At 38.0% G+C, this 20,105-nt stretch overlaps 1 protein-coding gene and 1 pseudogene across 1 annotated transcript; one reads left to right on the top strand and one right to left on the bottom strand.

Moving 5' to 3' along the window:
• The first annotated feature begins 295 nt into the window (after positions 1-295).
• Positions 296-8,470, top strand: LOC131799826 (tetratricopeptide repeat protein 28-like; annotated as a pseudogene).
• Positions 8,471-13,324: 4,854 nt separating this feature from the next.
• LOC136277642 (tetratricopeptide repeat protein 28-like) lies at positions 13,325-19,912 on the bottom strand. Its single transcript, XM_066160020.1, has 2 exons — positions 16,201-19,912; positions 13,325-16,086 (listed from the first exon to the last, which is right to left on the bottom strand). Exons 1-2 carry the CDS (start codon positions 19,910-19,912, stop codon positions 13,325-13,327), a joined length of 6,474 nt encoding a protein of 2,157 aa, XP_066016117.1.
• Positions 19,913-20,105: the final 193 nt, after the last annotated feature.

Genomic DNA, 20,105 nt, shown 5'->3' with positions numbered 1-20,105 from the left:
AGATCAATTTTTTTTTAGGGTTTAGTGTCGGTTAGAAATTCACCTTTCCTCTTTCATTTCCATGTAAAAAAAGTTATAACATTCTTTACTATGTTTTTAATATTTATCAATATTGAAAGACTGCGATGCATGAAAGTAACAGCTTTTTTAACCTCAAAGCAATAATTTGGCCAAACTTCAGACTTTGTTTATAAATGAAAACCCGAATTACGGGCTCTTCTTTCAATTTCAGCTGAAGCACTTCCGGCTTCAAGCTTGCACAGAGTTATGGGCCGAACTATCTTTCCTTTTGTTTTCACGACGCGCTATTGAGGTTCTTCGTTCTATAACATAGCTTCCGAGTGTTTCTTGGCACTTTATTAGTCTTATTGACTTTCTCTGAATCATTTCCAAGTCGGGGTGAGGAAGCGAGGCTCTTAAACAGTCAAACTTGCCTTTCATTTCCGCGACGAGGTAAGAACGCATGGTTGTATCAGATTTTTGACTGTATGGTAAATACCTCTATTTCGAGTTTCTCAGTTAACATTTTCTCTATCAAATGTTTTTAATCTTTCCTAATTTTCTCTGATTTCCGGCAATGGAAGACGTTCCTGCCGTTAACTGACGAGGATGGCTAACTTTTACTTAATTCTGGCGTGTATCAATAATTTTTGTATTGTTGTTGCACATGTAACACGTCTGTTACTTAAAAGCTAATTAAGCTGAGCTTGTCTGAACAAGTTACAACTGTCGGAGCAACTGCAGAATGCCCTGCCACTCATTTACATGTCATTGAATAAGTCGAATAAGAATGACGTTTATTGTGTTAGGCCTCGATCTCCAAAGCCTCCCGACACATGTGAATGAGGTGGACCAGAGTGGCGGGGTATTCTGCAGGTAGGCCAAAAGGAATTTCCAAATTATCGATTTGATTTAGTGCAATTAAGCGCTGATGATCGAAACACTTTCAGTTTCGTTTGCGTCTCATGTGGAGCAATTGCTTACAATCGTGTTTTAATTGCACAAGCTTTCGTGTAGGGCGTATATTTGTATAAATTAATTTGCTCCTGTATTTACGATGTATTTGATCAAAAAACGATAAACATGTCCAGTGTATGTCATATGTTTATTATTTTATAGTTTGAAAATTATTTTGTATTTTGGATAGAGTACTTATATTCTCCATCCAAACTGTACTGTTATACTGATTTCCTTGTTTAGTATTGAGACAAATCGATTCTTCTTCATATGTCAGCTAGTGATTCAGTATAGCAAGCGTCCTTTCAATTAACTGCTTCCGATTTTTAGGAATCCAATTCATCAACTGGTAATGATTGATTGGTACCGGAGTAAAGTTTTACCTTTTGTCATCTGCTAATTAAGATATGTTTTGTTTTCTGTAACAAATTATATGAACTTGCAACACAAAGATGTTGATGTTTAACCAATTTATCTCAGTCAATTGGGAATGTACTTTATAAATCTTGAAATTTATCACAATGAGAAGTGGATTACTGTTCATTCAAAAATAAAATGCTTGTTTTCTTCAATATATATATATATATATATCTTTTGTTCTTTTTCTGCTTTAGTAATTCCATTAATATTAATTGCTTGTGATTTTGTGTTTATGTATCCTTCCCATTCCCAAAAGGGAAAAAACATTTATTTTGGGTAATATGTTGAGTTGATGTTTGTTACCATTTGCAACCATCCTTTCTTCAGGCCAGGATAACTTAAAACAGCAACTTTGTAAGAAGAATCTTCTTACAGTTGCTATGGCTACAGGAAGAAGTCCAATTAAAGTGCCATTTGAAAATGAAGACTTACCTGACAAAGAAAATGCACCAGATTTTGATGAGGACTCTTTACGAGGTGAGCTATGTTGAACTTTGGCTTCAGTTATTGTTAGAACAATTTCTATTCCACCAGTTTCAAGAATAAGTAAATGTAGAGAAGGATATATACAGTGTATGACCACTTTAAAGGATATTTGGCCAGTCATGACTCTCTTCTATGATTACATTATGCTGTTCATTGAGAAGGATCTATGACACAGAAACCTTTGTTGTTTTCTTTTCTAAAAGTTCAAAGCAAGTACACAAAGTTATAATAAGTAAAGACTTAATTTGATCATTATACAGCATCCATTTTGTAAGTTTGCATCATTACAAAGTACCATCATCATCATCATCTTCTCATTATAATGCAGCAGTCAATTTGAAAGCTTCAACATCCCCTCCCTTCTCCTCGAGCAACCCACAGGCTTTTGATCATCATCCAAGGCAAAGGGGAGGGGGGAGGAGGGGGGAGATTGAACCTTGCCTGACTGGCATTGGGGAATTTGAACCAGAAGTGTCAAGACTTTCCACTACAATGCAACTGTTATATATCATTGAATATGGAGGTGTTTAAGGTACATTAAGTGCACTTTCACTAACAAATGGCTCAGAATAAATAAGTGCACAAGTTCTCAATTTTAAAGCTTGGTCAATTGTTGAAAGTCGCAGTTGCTAATTATTTTGCTTTTTATAAAAATTTGGGTGGGGCATTTAAACCCGTATTTTGCCCGAGGGATAGGAATTTTTAGAAACTGATCTCCAAAAGTTTAAATGCCAAGGGGTTTGCTTCAGATTGAGTGACACTTAATTCTCATCATTATTAGCATCATCATAAATATTAATCTCATCTTAATATTATTCTTATCATTTATATCATAACTATTTGTCTATAGGTAATACTGCGTCTGGTTTGTACGATTGCAACATTTGGATCTTATTGACTGACATTAACCATCTAAATGTAATTAAAGCAGTAGACTCTTTTACACTTACAGTTTTGCCAACTCTCTGATTATCAGAGCTCACAGAAACAGAACAAGACTCTTGGTCTTCCACATGGGTCTTCAAACCTTCAAGAAAAATGAGGATTTGGGTCACTTCCTCAGAGAAATATAACATTTGAACTCCAGATTTCCCATGTCCAATTTTATTATGGTTATCTTGGGGTTCTTATCTTAATTTTCTTGATTGCACTTAGATTTTGGGTTCCAAAGAGGGGATTATGCTTTCTCCTGGACAATAACAGCATGCAACTGAGTCTGATTGGTTGAGCTTCCAACCGAAAAAAGTCTTTCATAAACTAACTGAGTGGGGTTTGTCCTGTGAGTGGGGCCATCTTTGATACTGTAGACATCATCTAAGGTTTTCAGGGGATGCTTTAAGTCAGGCAGGTGCAGAAGTGGCAGCTGGCACAAAAGGAAAAATCTGCAGGTTTTAAATCTCCAGATCTTTGCAGCTTGCTTATACACTAATTAAATACAACCACAGATTTTGACATAAATTATTTTTTAATTTTTTTTTGCAGCCACAGCTGATATTTATAGGAATGAGGGTAATCAGAGGCCTTCAAGAAAGGAGATTTCATCAATGCTATTCACTTTTACACAGAAGGAATTAGAATGAACTGCAATGACAAAGAACTGAAGGCCAAACTGTACAACAACAGGGCTATTGCACATTTTAAGCTTGGTAAGATGATGAGAGCTTTAATATGCATTTTTCTGTCCTCAGCAAGGGCTTTCAGGGCTTTTTGAAAAAGGTGATAATTTTGAATATATGTCTAAAAATAAAAAATCCGAAAAAATATATATGCCTTATCTTGGCCTCTCAAACATGCAAAGAGCAATTCACAAGTTTTTCCTTAAGTTATATTGTATAGGTGGTAGGTTTGCTACATGAACAGATAATCAGAGATATTTATTTTCAAACAGGAAATCACCAGGATTCACTGAGGGATGCAGAAGCTGCCAATGAGTTAAATCCAACTTTCCTCAAGGCAATTGTGAGAGGTTAGAAATGTTAGCTGTGCGATAATAATAATAATTAAAAAAAGAACTTAACACTCTAAGGTTATATGAAGTTATATCTTGTCTCAATTGACTTTCATTAAGAGGTCAAGACCACCCTGATGTACATTTGAATCCAGCTCTTGACTGCTGTGCCATGACTTTCCATTATGATGAGAATTCTATTTTGAGTTGGATGAAGATCTCAATGCTGTCAATGCACAGCAAAATTTCAGTAGGAGTATTTTAGTTTCCTTTTGCTCAGTGAGTGAGGTAGTGGTGTCAGATATGTTTAGTCACTGTCTAGCTGTTTTGAAAAGAAGTATTAGGACTTAACTTAACTTAACTTAACTGACATTCCTCATTCATCAAGTATAACTCAACTTCAAGTGCTATTAAATACATGTAATAATAATGTAATTAAAGAGACTGCATGAGTAAATCTTATTCTTGGTGAACTTAAAACTTTAGTTTGAGTCACTTCCCAGAAATCAATTATCAACTGATTGATTCAATCAAGTATGTTGACTCAAACAAAAAGGAATCTAGGATTATTATCAAATATATATATATTTTTTAATTTGTATTTAACCTATTTTTAAAAAGATTAACTAAAAAATGTACTACTATAAAAATTTTAAAAAATGGGTTTCATTGTTCCATTCTCCCATTGCATGTATTATCTTCTATCTATATCTCTTAGTGATTTTGTGGGAATTGTCAGTCCCAATTCAAATGTTCTTAGATAAGTTTCAATTGTCAAAAGCAAATCTGTTTTTTTTTCATGGTCTGTAATGATTTAGCTTTCAATCAGGTTTCTGGCTATTGAGCTACATTAATTATATGCTGCTTTGAGTTGTTGCCTACAGGAGCCACTGCTTGTGTTGAACTGAAGAGATTTGAAGAAGCAATTACTTGGTGTGATAAGGGATTAGCTGTATCCTTTTAAGGAATCTTAAGTTCTTAACCTTGGGTGTAATGGAAATGTTCCATAATTTGACATTTTAAGGGAGAAAACTGATTTGAAGAAGGGTATTAGTTATGATGGGAACTTGTCAGCTCATACTTTCAGTGTGTGTGATTAAAAAATGTGGGAAAAGTAAATAGGTCATAACTTAATAGTGATACACTCCATTGAGCCATGACCTAGCCATACTATCCATGCCACAACTGGTACATTAGTTTAGTTAAAAGACTTAAATTCACCCAGTTTATACATGGTATTTGGGTAGATGATCTCTCCAAAATGAGCCAGAAAAAGAAGCTTGGTAATGTTTATATATATTATGCTAATTTTCTCCCCTTTAAATTTTTTCTATTACTTAGAGACTAGTAAACTTTCGTCACATTTTCCTATGGACAAATAGAACTTTCAAAGGCACATATTAGTCTTCTAGACTCACTTCTTCCTCTACTGTAAAACATTAGTCGGATGTTAAAGCTATATGTTAATTTAAAAATTGAGTAAGTGCTTCCTGGTTTTTGGAAAGAAGAAATTACACCTAGATATTTTGCATTAAAATTTGAGGTAGCACATGAAAGAAAACTCTTTGTGATGTGTAGATTTACTACTAGAGACTGAATGTTGATTAAATATCTACTTTAAACGCAAGCCTTCCCACATGTAATAGGCTATTTTACAGTTGTGTACTTAGTTGCCAAGCCTTTGATTTGGAGTGAGGCTGAAGGTGACCTTGTTGTGATAGAGACCAGTATCTAGTGAGTACCGGTATTATAAATAATAAAGTAATTTGCATTTAAAAGCGGCAACGTTTGTGTCATAACCAGGTCACCTCTAGCCACACTCCTGTTCAAAGGCTTGGGAACCAAGCCAGCAGCTGTAAAACTGGCCTATTTATTATACCAATGTGATCAGAAAAATAATCATTTTTGTTTTTTCCACATTTTTAAACCTTAACATGGAAGAAGATTGACAAAAGTTATAGGATCTTGTTGACATTAAGAATGCAGTCTATCAAAGAAATGAGAGATAAGTTCATGGAGGAAAAAGATCATATTAGCCATGACCATGGTAATACAAGTTCAAGTGATGTCAAGAAAGTCATAGACTTCTATAAACAGGGAGACAAGCATGAGGAGAGTAACAATTATGGCAATCTTGGTAATGCTTATTACAAACTGGGTGATTTAAAAAAAGCCACAGAGTACTACAACCTACATCTTCAGATAGCTAAAGAAGAAGGAGACGAGCGTGGGAAGGGTCATGCTTATTGCAATCTTGGCAATGCTTATGGGAGTCTGGGTGATTTTAAAAAAGCCATAGAGTACCAGAACCTACATCTTCAAGTAGCTAAAAAAGTAGGAGACAAGCATGGGGAGGGCGACGCATACAACGATCTTGGGGTTGGGAGTCTGGGTGATTTCAAAAAAGCCATAGTTACATTAACCTATATCTTAAAGTAGCTAAAGAAGTAGGAGACAAGCATGGGGAGGGTGTTGCTTATGGCAGTCTTGGCAATGCTTATAAATGTCTGGGTGATTACAAAAAAGCCATAGAGTACCACAACCTACATCTTCAAATAACTAAAGAAGTAGGAGACAAGCATGGGGAGGGTGGTGCTAATAGCAATCTTGGTAGTGATTATTGTTGTCTGGGTGATTTTAAAAAAGCTATAGAGTACCACATCCTACATCTTAAAACAGTTAAAGAAGTAGGAGACAAGTATGGGGAGGGTTTAGGTTATTGTAAACTTGGCAATGCTTATTGCCATTTGGGTGATTTCAAAAAAGCCAAAGAGTACTACAACCTAAATCTTAAAGTAGTTAAAGAAGTAGGAGACAAGTATGGGGAGGGTATAGGTTATGGTAATCTTGGAAATGCTTATTACCGTCTAGGTGATTTCAAAAAAGCCATAGAGTACCACAACCTAAATCTTAAAATAGCCAAGGAAGTAGGAGACAAGCGTGGGGAGGGTGTTGCTAATGGCAATCTTGGAAATGCTTATCTAACTCTGGGAGATTTGATAAAGGCCAACAATTTATACAACGTAGCGCTCAAAATTGCCAAAGAGGTGGAAGACAAATCCTTAGAGGCTATGGCCTACTATTCATTAGGATGTGTTTTTGAGTTGCAGGGTGGACTGCCAAAAGCCGTTGAACATTACCAAACTAGTATAGACTTAAGCAATTCCTTGAGAATACTTCTAAAATCTAAAGATGAATGGAAAGGTAATTTTCGAGATCAGTATCAAGACGCGTATACGGGTTTGAGTAGAGTTCTCGTAGAACAAGGTAATATCGTTGAAGCCCTATTTGCTGCTGAGAAAGGACGAGCTCAAGCTCTGACCGACCTCATGGAATCCAGTTTTCGTGGTGGAACGAGTCAGCACAAGAGAGGCGATGAAATTTTAGCAGTTTTAAAGAAAGTTTCATCAGACACCGTCTTTCAGGCAGTGAACAAAGCTGACATCAATCTTTGGGTTGTGTCTGAAGGAAAACAAGTTCATTTAAGACAAAGTAAACTCAATGGTTCTGTTTCGGAGAATGGTGGAGCCAGCCAGTACTTTGAGTCGTTCATGCTCGGTATTTATACACAACTTGGTGTTCGTTCTAATGTGAGATGCGAGAATCGATCTTTGGATGCTTTGAGGGAGAGCCGTTCGAAAGTGGATGACAAAACTAAAGAAGAAAACCCTCAACCTCCCATCCAACAAAACAAATGCTTGAGCACTTTGTATGATACCGTCATGAAGCCGGTGGCTGACCTGCTGATAGGGGATGAGCTACTTATTATTCCCGATGGACCCCTATGGCTCGCTCCTTACGCTGCATTGAAGGATGGTAATTCTAAATACCTGTGTGAATCGTTCAGAATCCGACTCGCTCCATCGTTAACAAGTCTTAGACTCATTGCCGATTGCCCAGATGATTATCACAAAAGCAGTGGTGCGTTACTCGTTGGAAATCCGTGTTTAGCCGAGGTTACTAATAGCAAGGGAGAAATACTCCTCCAGTAGCTTCCGTTTGCTGAAGAAGAAGTAGAAATGATCGGAAAAATTCTGAATATCACCCCAATCACTGGCAGACAGGCCACGAAACGTGAGGTGTTGAAAAGAATCAGTTCCGTGTCCTTAGTTCACTTTGCGGCACACGGATGCATGGAAACTGGCGAAATTGCTCTTACACCTGACCCAAAGCGAAAATCTACTGTGCCAAGAGAAGAGGATAACATTTTTACAATTGGAGATGTGTTGAATGTTCAACTTCGCGCCAAGCTAGTTGTACTTATTTGCTGCCACAGTGGTCGGGGCGAGATCAAGGCTGAAGGTGTGGTTGGCATTGCGCGCGCTTTTATGGGTGCTGGTGCTCGGTCCGTTGTGGTGTCCTTGTGGGCGGTTGAAGACAAGGTTACTCTTGAGTTCATGAAATGCTTTTATCAACACCTTGCAGAAGGTAAACCTGGCCATGAAGAGCTTTAGAGAATCAGACGAGTTCCGCGTCATCAAATACTGGGCACCCTTTTTGCTGATTGGAGATGACGTCACTCTTGACTTCATGGCAAAGGAAAGAGAACATTTTAATACAAAATCAAGCAAATGAATTTTTTATTTGAAAAAGAATGACACAGGAACTTGGAAGCTTTAAATGTTTTTCTGTTTTGGCAATTTTTGGCTATCTTTCATTACTTTTTAATTTATTTTAAATGGAACTTGAGATGTGTAACTTTACTTTGGTGAAGAAATAAAAACAGATTATTTCATTATATTTTGATCAGTGGAATTGTCTTTTTTTCTTACTTTTACAAATTTAAATGTATGCGAAGAGAACAAAATGTATCAAGCCTTCTGTTATGAATGCCTTCAGTAGTTGAAGGCGACTACGAGGTTTCGTTTTCGCCAAAATGACACTCTGCTCTATTCCTGTATTACAATCAGTTGTATGGAAAACAGTTTAAAAGTTTTTTCTTGTACATGAGCAAGAGCTTTTCCACCAGGTTTTAATTTCGTTTATACTCTGAGCTTTTGATAAGCTAAGAAACAGCTCGTTGTTTGCAAAAGTTGGCGGAATTTTAATTTTAAAAATTTGATTTGCAAAATTTGCAGCCATATATATGTTAATTAAATTTGGATGGTTTTCCTAGATCATAAAGTACTTTGTTACAAATTGAGATTATCTTTCCTCAAATTGATAACTACTCAAAATTTTTTTAATTTAAAAGTATTATTACAAGACCCACGTAAAGAAGACAATCATGAGAGCCAGGAAAATATTGTAACTCCTGACTCTCTGTGGGACTTCTTTTAGGTAAGTCTTCCAGTCTTTGAAACTTCAGAAAACCTCACGCAAATGATCACAGACAAACTGCAGAATTATCATACTGTTGCTAATGCGATATTTCTTTCGTTGAACGAAGCCTTGTAGTCGATGTGTATCTTTTAAGCTCGAGCCTTTGTCAGCTGTGAATTTTTGGAGTTTGCCTTCGATAGGAATAAAGTCAAGTATTGTCATACTGACACCTAGTCTCGTACCCAGACCATCAACCGCCAAGCGGTTGTACATTTCAGTTAAAGTTAAACGATATGATCTGGGTACGAGATTAACCGACACCTCCAAGGGCAGGTAACCTCTCAGCGTTTAGTCAGGCTTCCTTAGCTGTCCATTTGTATCCATTTACACTCCTCATTGGAGAGAGGCACTGTGAATACAGTACAATGACCAAGCCAGATCTAGATCCCAGACCTCTCGGTATTCTGAGCGGTTCTATGGGTTGAGTGGTCTTGAAAACGACTTGAATCTATTCCAGATTCTAAAGAAACAAATGAGAAGAACTCGTGTCTTCTCCCATCAAGCCGAGAGACGTTTGCACAGGGAACTGCATTCAGTATGCGTTTCGAGGTGCATTGTAGGCGCAACACGGGTCCTAAACGTAGCCCAATAGATTGGCAAAATTTGGGAGGACAGAAGAAAATAAAATATTCTAAAGAATACTTCAATCTATAAAAAGTGCTCCTTAAAGTCTGAGAGGCAACAAAACGAACGTTCCACTTTATAAATCGAAATCCTGTTGAAAATGCTCTATGACTTCTATTGGGAGAATACCAAAGTCAGGAAGATGGTTATTTGACCGTTGACATACTTTATTCGACTATGGTATGGGTGAGACTTTGCGTTCGTCCAAGTAAGTTTAGGAATATTGAACGATGTAGAATTAAGACCAAGATAAGTAAACGTATTGTCAAGTGTCTTGCTTAAGAATATGGAAAAACCTGCACCTCTTTCAATGCTACCCAGAAAATATCAGTTTTCCTAAGAGATGGTTTGTACCCAGTTTTGGTTAAAATGGTTCCGGCAGGACACCAGTCGTTATTATTTATCTCCTGGGAGGGGAAGGTGAAGGGTTTTGGGGATATCACATGGTTTGCAGGGGGAATGAAGGGAGGGGGGGAGGACAGTTTTCGCCAACAGGGTATTAAGAGGGAACTATAGAACATTGACTGTCAGTTAACGTCCATTAAGGGAACATCATAACAATATTAAAGAGCCTGGGGGGGGGGACAGTTTTCGCCAACAGGGTATTAAGAGGGGACTATAGAACATTGACTGTCAGTTAACGTCCATTAAGGGAACATCATAACAATATTAGAGAGCCTTGGGGAGGGGAGGGGGGGAAAAATCAGGTAAAACTTTTCGTGACACAACCAAAATCCTCCAAATTTCCCCCTTCCCCCTTCCCCCTTCCCCCTTTCCCGGGCGATAAATAACGACGGTCCTTAAGAAGTGTTCACAGATAAATCGTGGGGGGGAAGGCTGAGTAAGTAGTCGTTGAAATTCTTGATAGAGTTGTGTTGTCGCACCCACTTGTAGTCCTGGTTTGCGAAATTACAAATCTTTGTTGGAGCACAATAAAGTTTCGCAGCATACTGAGGTCAAAAGGGTCAAAAAGTAGTGAAATTCACCCAAAAATGAAACTCAAACGATACATCTTGATCTTAAGACAAAGATGTTTATACGCTCCTTTGGCTCCTTCAGAAAATCACAATCGAATCGAAAATTATCTGACTAAACGTTAATTAACAAATTGTTAATTGTTATTTCTGTGTTATTTGCACTAAACGTAATATACAGAGATGTAGTTTCGGCATGACATCGAGTTCTGACTCGGTATTCAAATATTCTGGTATTTGGCGATTTTTTTTTTTGTTGCGATTTTCTGACGTAGCAAAATTTGACGAATTGTTTTGCGCTATTTCAGTGTTCTGAACGCCTCCCTCCACCCAATGTCTCCTTTATCTTGAATGTGTTATTTTAATTGGCTAAGTGATTATGATTCGCTTATCTGGAGGGATTTTCGAGTGAAATGCAGCTTCGATGGTCGCTTCTCGACTTGGTTTTATTAACAAGTCCAACCACACATATGAAAACTTGTACGATGAAAATGTTTATTTACAATTTAATTCACAAGATAAACAGCAAGACGCAGATCGTATAAAAAAAAAACACTGTGAAATGAAAGGCTTAAGGCTTGCATCATTTGTAATTAAGATATTTTGTTACACACTTTAAATTCAGCTTTGGACTTTGTATTATTCAGAACTGAAGATGACAGAAGAACTGTCAAAACATGTTTTTAAAAGTGTCCTTCATTTTCTTAAATTCGCTACACATCTGCTTCTATCCAGACCTCTTGATAATTAAGATGTATATTTAAAAAATATTTGATTACTTGTAAGAAAACTTTTGTGCCCAGCTAATCTAAAGCAAGGCTTGCAGAACATAATATAGTTCTGGAAGAATAACAAAACAGTACGAAAATTTAAAAAGGTAACGACTATTATTTCCAGGGGATAAAAGAGTGACACTAGTCCACAAGTTGCCGACTTTTCTCTTGTAAAAACACAACTCGGTTTAATGACTTTGAGGGTTAAGGTTTTCAACAATTTCACAGATCAAAGGGGTAGGTCAAGATGATTCGAGTCCTCATCATGGATAACTTCATCTATTCGATCAGCAAAAAACGAAAGCGAACACTGTCTTATATTGAAACAGGAACAAGATTAGATAATGAAAACACAGCCTTTGAAAAAGGAAAAAACTCATCGTTTCACGAAAATTCGTAGCACAGGAAAAAGGCAAGAAAAGCTCGTACTTTTTCGTTAAGTGCGTGCTCGATCGAAGAGTTTACGCAAAAAGAGGAAACAAATTGGAACGGACTATTGGAATTACGCTGACATTCTGAGGACTAACTTCGATATATTTCTTGAGAAGTTTCCAATTCCAAATTGCCGTGTGTCTATTTGGAAGGGTTCTGTTAACCCTTTAACTCCTAGAAGTGATCAACATAAAACTTCTCCCCATAATATACTTGCATTATCCGGCAAACAGCTAATGAGAATCTTCAAACTTATCAGGTAGAAGATGTTATCTTGATCTAACACCAAATTCTCGTAAATAATTTACAAGGATATGCGTAGCAGCTAGAGAGGAGAATTACCGATCAGATCTCGAGAGTTACGGGTTAAGGAAACCTTTAATTCTGTCTCGGGTTTCATAACTACGTTTAATTCTCCCAACCCTAACATTTTCAGATGAGACTATTAAACTAATTAGCGATCCTCCATAATGAAATACTGTCTGAAAAATTTTCTTTTTCAGTTACTTCCTCCTGGATATACCTTATTGTTTTACTTTGTTTAAATGTTCCGTTTACTGATTACCAAAGTGGAGTCTTTGGCGCAACCTGCTAGTCCTCTGACAAATCAGTTCAATCAAAACCATTGTCATTCAAAAGCGTTTTCGTGTAAGAAAATTTGTAAAATATGACATTTAACAATTTTTCTAATCGATTTAGAATCAGAATCTTGACATACATTTCAAAAGGTTTGGTTTAGTTTCTCCTTTCTAGTTCAATTCTTTTGTTGACAGTATCACATGTCCTGTTTAAGGCAATGCACCAGAAGTATAATCTTCGCAAAGGATCCGTTTCTAGTCTTTCATTCGTCGTCGTACTTCCTCTGCTCTGCTTTCCTAAATTAGAATTTTCAGATAAAGAAAAACATTAAGAATTTGAGGTAGAATATAAAACTCAATGCACACGAGTAAAAATTCCTTTGGGATAGGGTTTACCAAATTTAACCCTTTACCTCCCATGAGTGACCGAGAGAGAATTTCTCCTCACAATATCAGTACAATAACAAGCATAGAAGTGATGAGAATAAAGTAAAATATCAATTAGGAGATTATTAGTTGATCCAATACCAAATTCTCCAAACTGACATCATAAGAATTGTATGTCAGACGGTAAAGGGAATTATGGGAGCTAAAGGGTCATGCCGTGTCTGAACGTGAAGTCGCTTGGTTGATATTTTTCGGGCATGTAAAACTAAATCATCTTAGCTTGCTGATATTTATTTTTTTCTCAGATTGCCGAGGCCGTTTAGCAGGCCAGCTATGGTAACCATTCTAGGTATGTAACACCATCAACACAAAACCACATACCAAACAATAGCTTACCTCATTTTCGTAAAGTCAAATGTCACGTTATCTCCAATCAGCACAAATGGAGCCCATTGGGAAATTTTGGTGTAGCCGTTTCTTCTCAACCATTTGGTGGAGAGATTCGCTAGGACTTTCTCCTTTCGCAAGGTGCTCATAAAAATGATCCATGAGCTGCTTTGACGCTTCATCTTCAATGGCCCACGATGCTGCCAACACTGAACGTGCACCAGATGCTAGGAAAGCCCTAGCGATTCCAATGACACCCTCTTGTTTAAACACTCCACGCCCACTGTGACAGCAGCTAAGAACTACCAATTTAGCTCTCAGCTGAACTTTAGCAATGTCAGAGACTGTCAAAATGTAATCTTCCTCTTGCGGAAACTTGTTAGCAGTACCCTGAGGGGAAAGGATAACCTCTCCTCTTTCGGCATCTCCATGAGCAGCAATATGGATCAAACTCACCGAATGTATGGCTCGAAGTACCGCCTGCTTTGTTGCACACTCTCCTAACAAAGGGTGAACACCAAGTAGATGACCTACCATCTTTGCTTCTTGTCTCGCAGAAGCCAATGCTGTAAAGGTTTGGAGACGTTCTTTGTAATAAACTTTGCCAACATCAGGATCACCCACTACCAGTGCGCCAGTCTGACTGTGATAGTCAGCCGGACATTTCTGAATAACGCCAAGGGTCGTCAAAGAGGGGACGATGCGGATTCTGTACGCCTCTGACAGATACTTCCCGGCTGAGTCGGCACGCAAAGCAGCAAATGGGACTCGGTAAGAACACTTCTCTGGCACAATGATGATTTCAGGCTCGGTGAGTAAATCGCTTACTGGGGCAAAAATCAGTTTGTAACACAAATGGAGAAGTGACTCGTCATCTTTGGTTCCAAAACCTTGTAAAGAACGACCTTCGCAATTCTCGTTCAATTTGACGCCGAACTTTACGGCACTTTTTTTGAAAATTCCTTCCACGTTGAAAAGTGACTCAGCGATGAGACTTCTGTCTTTCACGATTGAGCTAATGCGATGGTTAATATCTCCATCTCCTTTTAAAACCCAGAGATGAGTATGCCTCTTAAAATACGACATGTATAAGAAAACACAGCCTCTTTCTTTACTCACGATGTTTTCAATCCCAAACCAGGATTTTGGATCAGCTGAGATGTGGTTTACGACGGAAAACTTGCTTGCCAATGATTCTGCAAGACCTCTTGCTCGTGCCAGTTCCTCGACATAAAGAGCGTCGCGAGGACTATCGTGATCACAAAGCAGGTCACTGAGCCTCTTGTAGGGAAAAGAACCATGCTTCTCCAACAAGGATATTTCAAATTCTTTGTTTCCTCCAAGAGAATTTCGCAGTTGTTCGTATCTTTGAATGCTTTCGAGGAGAAAGGTCTTTTCATCCTCATGCTTTAATTGCGAAGATTTTAAGGACGTGATTCCGAGAAGAATTTTATACTCTGACATTTTGGCTCCAATTTCCCTGGATATAAACAATGCTTCCTGGCTGAGTTCTTCGGCAACAACATATTCACCAACAGATCGATATGTCTGTGCAAGGTTACTAAGGATTTCTAATTCGTCTACTATATGGCCAATTTCTATGCTAATGGCCAGCGCTTTCTTTTGATATTCTTTAGCCGTCTGATAGTCCTGAATGCTAACCAACACAAATGCTAAGCATACGTAACATTCCATTTCTGATGGTCTGTCACCAATTTCTGTTGCTATGGTGAGTGCCTTGTCGTAATAAACTTTAGCCTGAACAGTTTTTCTAAGTGACAAGAGACTTTTTCCAAAGCTCTTGTACAATTCCCCTTCACCTATCCTGTCGCCATTTACTATAACGATGGCAAGGGCTTTCTTACGATAATCTTCTGCCTTATGGTCTTCTCTAAGTGATTGAAACACATTTCCAAGGTTACCGTACGATGAACTTTGTACTTTTTTGTCGCCAATTTCTATAGCGATGGGAAGGGCTTTCTCATAATATTCTTTAGCCTTCTGGTATTCTCCAAGCGATTCAAAAACATTTCCAAGGTTACCGTACGAATCACTTTGTACTTGTTTGTCGCCACTTTCTATAGCGATGGCAAGGGCTTTCTCATAATATTCTTTAGCCTTCTGGTATTCTCCACGAAATTTAAAAACATTTGCAAGGTTATTGTATGGTGCACTTTGTACTTGTTTGTCGCCACTTTCTAAAGCGATGGCATGGGCTTTCTCAAAATATTCTTTAGCCTTCTGGTATTCTCCATGCAATTGAAAAACAATTGCAAGGTTATTGTATGTTGTACTTTGTACTTGCTTGTTGCCACTTTCTATAGCGATGGCAAGGGCTTTCTCATAATATTCTTTAGCCTTCTGGTATTCTCCACGAAATTTAAAAACATTTCCAAGGCGACTGTACGATGAACTTTGTACTTGTTTGTCGCCACTTTCTATAGCGATGGCAAGGGCTTTCTCATAATATTCTTTAGCCTTCTGGTATTCTCCACGAAATTTAAAAACATTTCCAAGGTCACCGTACAATAAACCTTGTACTTTTTTGTCGCCAATTTCTATAGCGATGGCAAGGGCTTTCTCATAATATTTTTTAGCCTTCTGGTATTCTCCACGAAATTTAAAAACATTTCCAAGGTTACCGTACCATAAACTTTGTACTTGTTTGTCGCCAATTTCTATAGCGATGTCAAGGGCTTTCTCATGATATTCTTTTGCCTTCTGGTATTCTCCACCCAATTGAAAAACATTTCCAAGGTTACCGTACGATGAACTTTGTACTTGTTTGTCGCCAATTTCTATAGCGATGGCAAGGGCTTTCTCATAATATTCTTTAGCCTTCTGGTATTCTCCAAGCGATTCAAAAACATTTCCAAGGTTACCGTACAATTTTCTTTGTACTTGTTTGTCGCCAATTTCTATAGCGATGGCATGGGCTTTCTCAAAATATTCTTTAGCCTTCTGGTATTCTCCACGCGATTTAAAAGCAATTCCAAAGTTATTGTATGCTGCACATTGTACTTTTTTGTCGCCAATTTCTATAGCGATGGCATGGGCTTTCTCATAATATTCTTTAGCCTTCTGGTATTCTCCACGCGATTCAAAAACAATTCCAAAGTTATTGTATGCTGCACATTGTACTTTTTTGTCGCCAATTTCTATAGCGATGGCAAGGGCTTTCTCACAATATTCTTTTGCCTTCTGGTATTCTCCACGCAATTGAAAAACATTTCCAAGGTTACCGTACGATGAACTTTGTACTTGTTTCTCGCCAATTTCTATAGCGATGGGAAGGGCTTTCTCATAATATTCTTTAGCCTTCTGGTATTCTCCAAGCGATTCAAGAACATTTCCAAGGTCACTGTACGATTTACTTTGTACTTGTTTGTCGCCAATTTTTATAGCGATGGCAAGGGCTTTCTCATAATATTCTTTTGCCTTCTGGTATTCTCCACGCAATTTATAAACATTTCCAAGGTCACGGTACAATTTTCTTTGTACTTGTTTGTCGCCAATTTCTATAGGGATGGCAAGGGCTTTCTCATAATATTCTTTAGCCTTCTGGTATTCTCCAAGCGATTCAAAAACAATTGCAAAGTTATTGTACACTGCACTTTGTACTTGTTTGTCGCCAATTTCTATAGCGATGGCAAGGGCTTTCTCATAATATTCTTTTGCCTTCTGGTATTCTCCAAGCGATTCAAAAACACTTCCGAGGTGATTGTACGATCTACTTTGTATTTGTTTGTCGCCACTTTCTATAGCGATGGCAAGGGCTTTCTCATAATATTCTTTTGCCTTCTGGTATTCTCCAAGCGTTTCAAAAACACTTCCGAGGTGACTGTACGATGAACTTTGTACTTTTTTGTCGCCACTTTCTATAGCGATGGCAAGGGCTTTCTCATAATATTCTTTTGCCTTCTGGTATTCTCCAAGCGTTTCAAAAACACTTCCGAGGTGACTGTACGATCTACTTTGTACTTGTTTGTCGCCAATTTCTATAGCGATGGCAAGGGCTTTCTCATAATATTCTTTTGCCCTCTGGTATTCTCCAAGCGTTTTAAAAACACTTCCGAGGTGACTGTACGATGAACTTTGTACTTTTTTGTCGCCAATATCTATAGCGATGGCAAGGGCTTTCTCATAATATTCTTTAGCCTTCTGGTATTCTCCAAGCGATTTATAAACACTTCCAAAGTGACTGTACGATGTACTTTGTACTTGTTTGTCACCATTTTCTATAGCGATGGCAAGGGCTTTCTCATAATATTCTTTAGCCTTCCGGTATTCTCCAAGCGATTCAAAAACATTTCCAAGGTTACCATGCGATTTTCTTTGTACTTGTTTGTCGCCACTTTCTATAGCGATGGCAAGGGCTTTCTCAAAATATTCTTTAGCCTTCTGGTATTCTCCATGCAATTGAAAAACAATTGCAAGGTTATTGTATGTTGTACTTTGTACTTGCTTGTTGCCACTTTCTATAGCGATGGCAAGGGCTTTCTCATAATATTCTTTAGCCTTCTGGAATTCTCCACGCAATTGAAAAACACTTCCAAGGTTACAGTACGATGTACTTTGTACTTGTTTGTCGCCACTTTTTATAGCGATGGCAAGCGCTTTCTCATAATATTCTTTTGCCTTCTGGTATTCTCCACGCAATTGAAAAACATTTCCAAGGTTACCATACGATTTACTTTGTACTTGTTTGTCGCCACTTTCTATAGCGATGGCATGGGCTTTCTCATAATATTCTTTAGCCTTCTGGTATTCTCTACGCAATTGAAACACATTTCCAAGGTTACCGTACGATGTACATTGTACTTGTTTGTCGCCACTTTCTATAGCGATGGCAAGGGCTTTCTCATAATATTCTTTAGCCTTCTGGTATTCTCCAAGCGATTCAAAAACTCTTCCGAGGTGACTGTACGATTTTGTTTGTACTTGTTTGTCGCCACTTTCTATAGCGATGGCAAGGGCTTTCTCATAATATTCTTTAGCCTTCTGGTATTCTCCAAGCGATTTAAAAACTCTTCCGAGGTGACTGTACGATTTTGTTTGTACTTGTTTGTCGCCACTTTCTATAGCGATGGCAAGGGCTTTCTCATAATATTCTTTAGCCTTCTGGTATTCTCCAAGCGTTTCAAAAACACTTCCGAGGTGACTGTACGATGAACTTTGCACTTTTTTGTCGCCACTTTCTATAGCGATGGCAAGGGCTTTCTTATAATATTCTTTTGCCTTCTGGTATTCTCCAAGCGATTCAAAAACACTTCCAAGGTTACTGTACGATGAACTTTGTACTTGTTCTTCGCCACTTTCTATAGCAATGGCAAGGGCTTTCTCATAATATTCTTTTGCCTTCTGGTATTCTCCAAGCGATTCAAAAACACTACCGAGGTTACTGTACGATGAACTTTGTACTTGTTCTTCGCCACTTTCTATAGCGATGGCAAGGGCTTTCTCATAATATTCTTTAGCCTTCGGGTATTCTCCACGCAATTTATAAACATTTCCAAGGTTATCGTACGATTTACTTTGTACTTGTTTGTCGCTAATTTCTATAGCGATGGGAAGGGCTTTCTCATAATATTCTTTAGCCTTCTGGTATTCTCCAAGCGATTCAAAAACACTTCCGAGGTGACTGTACGATTTTCTTTGTACTTGTTTGTCGCCACTTTCTATAGCGATGGCAAGGGCTTTCTCATAATATTCTTTAGCCTTCTGGTATTCTCCAAGCGATTCAAAAACACTTCCGAGGTGACTGTACGATGTACTTTGTACTTGTTTGTCGCCACTTTCTATAGCGATGGCAAGGGCTTTCTCATAATATTCTTTTGCCTTCTGGTATTCTCCAAGCGATTCAAAAACACTTCCGAGGTGACTGTACGATGTACTTTGTACTTGTTTGTCGCCACTTTCTATAGCGATGGCAAGGGCTTTCTCATAATATTCTTTTGCCTTCTGGTATTCTCCAAGCGATTCAAAAACACTTCCGAGGTGACTGTACGATGTACTTTGTACTTGTTTGTCGCCACTTTCTATAGCGATGGCATGGGCTTTCTCATAATATTCTTTAGCCTTCTGGTATTCTCCAAGTAATTGAAACACATTTCCAAGGCTACCGTACGATGCACCTTCTCCGCCTTTGTCGCCAATTTCTATAGCTATGGCAAGGGCTCTCACGAGATATTCTCTAGCTCTCTGATACTCACCGAGTAATATCAAAGTACATCCAAGGTAACTATAGGCCACCCTTTCTGCTTTTGATGGGCCATTTGTTTTAGTGATATTCACTGCACTTTCCAAAATTCTTTTAACCAGTGCAAGCTTACCTTCTTTAAGATATTTGTCAGCTAGTCGTATGGTTAGTATTCCAGCTTCGTGGAACATTTCAAGAATTTTGTTAGTGTATCTTACGGCATTTGCGTAACCAGAGATGGGGTAGTATGCATTGAATATCACCTCAGTGATATTAAGGTGATTAGTGACGTCCAGATTGTGGAGTAATATTAAAATTTCATCGTATAACTCAGTCGCTCGTAGCCCACGACCAGTCTTGAGAAGATATTTAGCAACATTCAAACCTATCCAGATGGTTTTGAGGATGCCTTGTGTGTTATTCATCACAGCTGCACATTTTAGGTCTGCTGTTAAATAGGAACAAAAAGAAGCAAAACAAGTATAAAAAAGGAAAATATTTACAAAGAATCTGAGTAGGATTTCAGATAACAGTCTTCGCTTTCCTATTCTTTTTGAAACTAGACCCTGTGAGCAGGGTAACTGGGATACCTGGATGGTAATGGATCCTTGGGATCAA

This window comes from Pocillopora verrucosa, chromosome 13, assembly GCF_036669915.1.
Source record: "Pocillopora verrucosa isolate sample1 chromosome 13, ASM3666991v2, whole genome shotgun sequence".
Taxonomy (NCBI): Eukaryota; Metazoa; Cnidaria; class Anthozoa; order Scleractinia; family Pocilloporidae; genus Pocillopora; species Pocillopora verrucosa.
This window is presented reverse-complemented; position numbering and strand designations above follow the sequence as displayed.

Coding starts and splice junctions, on each gene's coding strand:
- LOC136277642 (XM_066160020.1), bottom strand. CDS start 19,912: ATGAATAACACACAAGGCATCCTCAAAACCATCTGGATAGGTTTGAAT. Junction 16,087..16,200: donor TGCCATCGCTATAGAAATTG/GCGACAAACAAG, acceptor CCATCGCTATAG/AAATTGGCGACAAACAAGTA.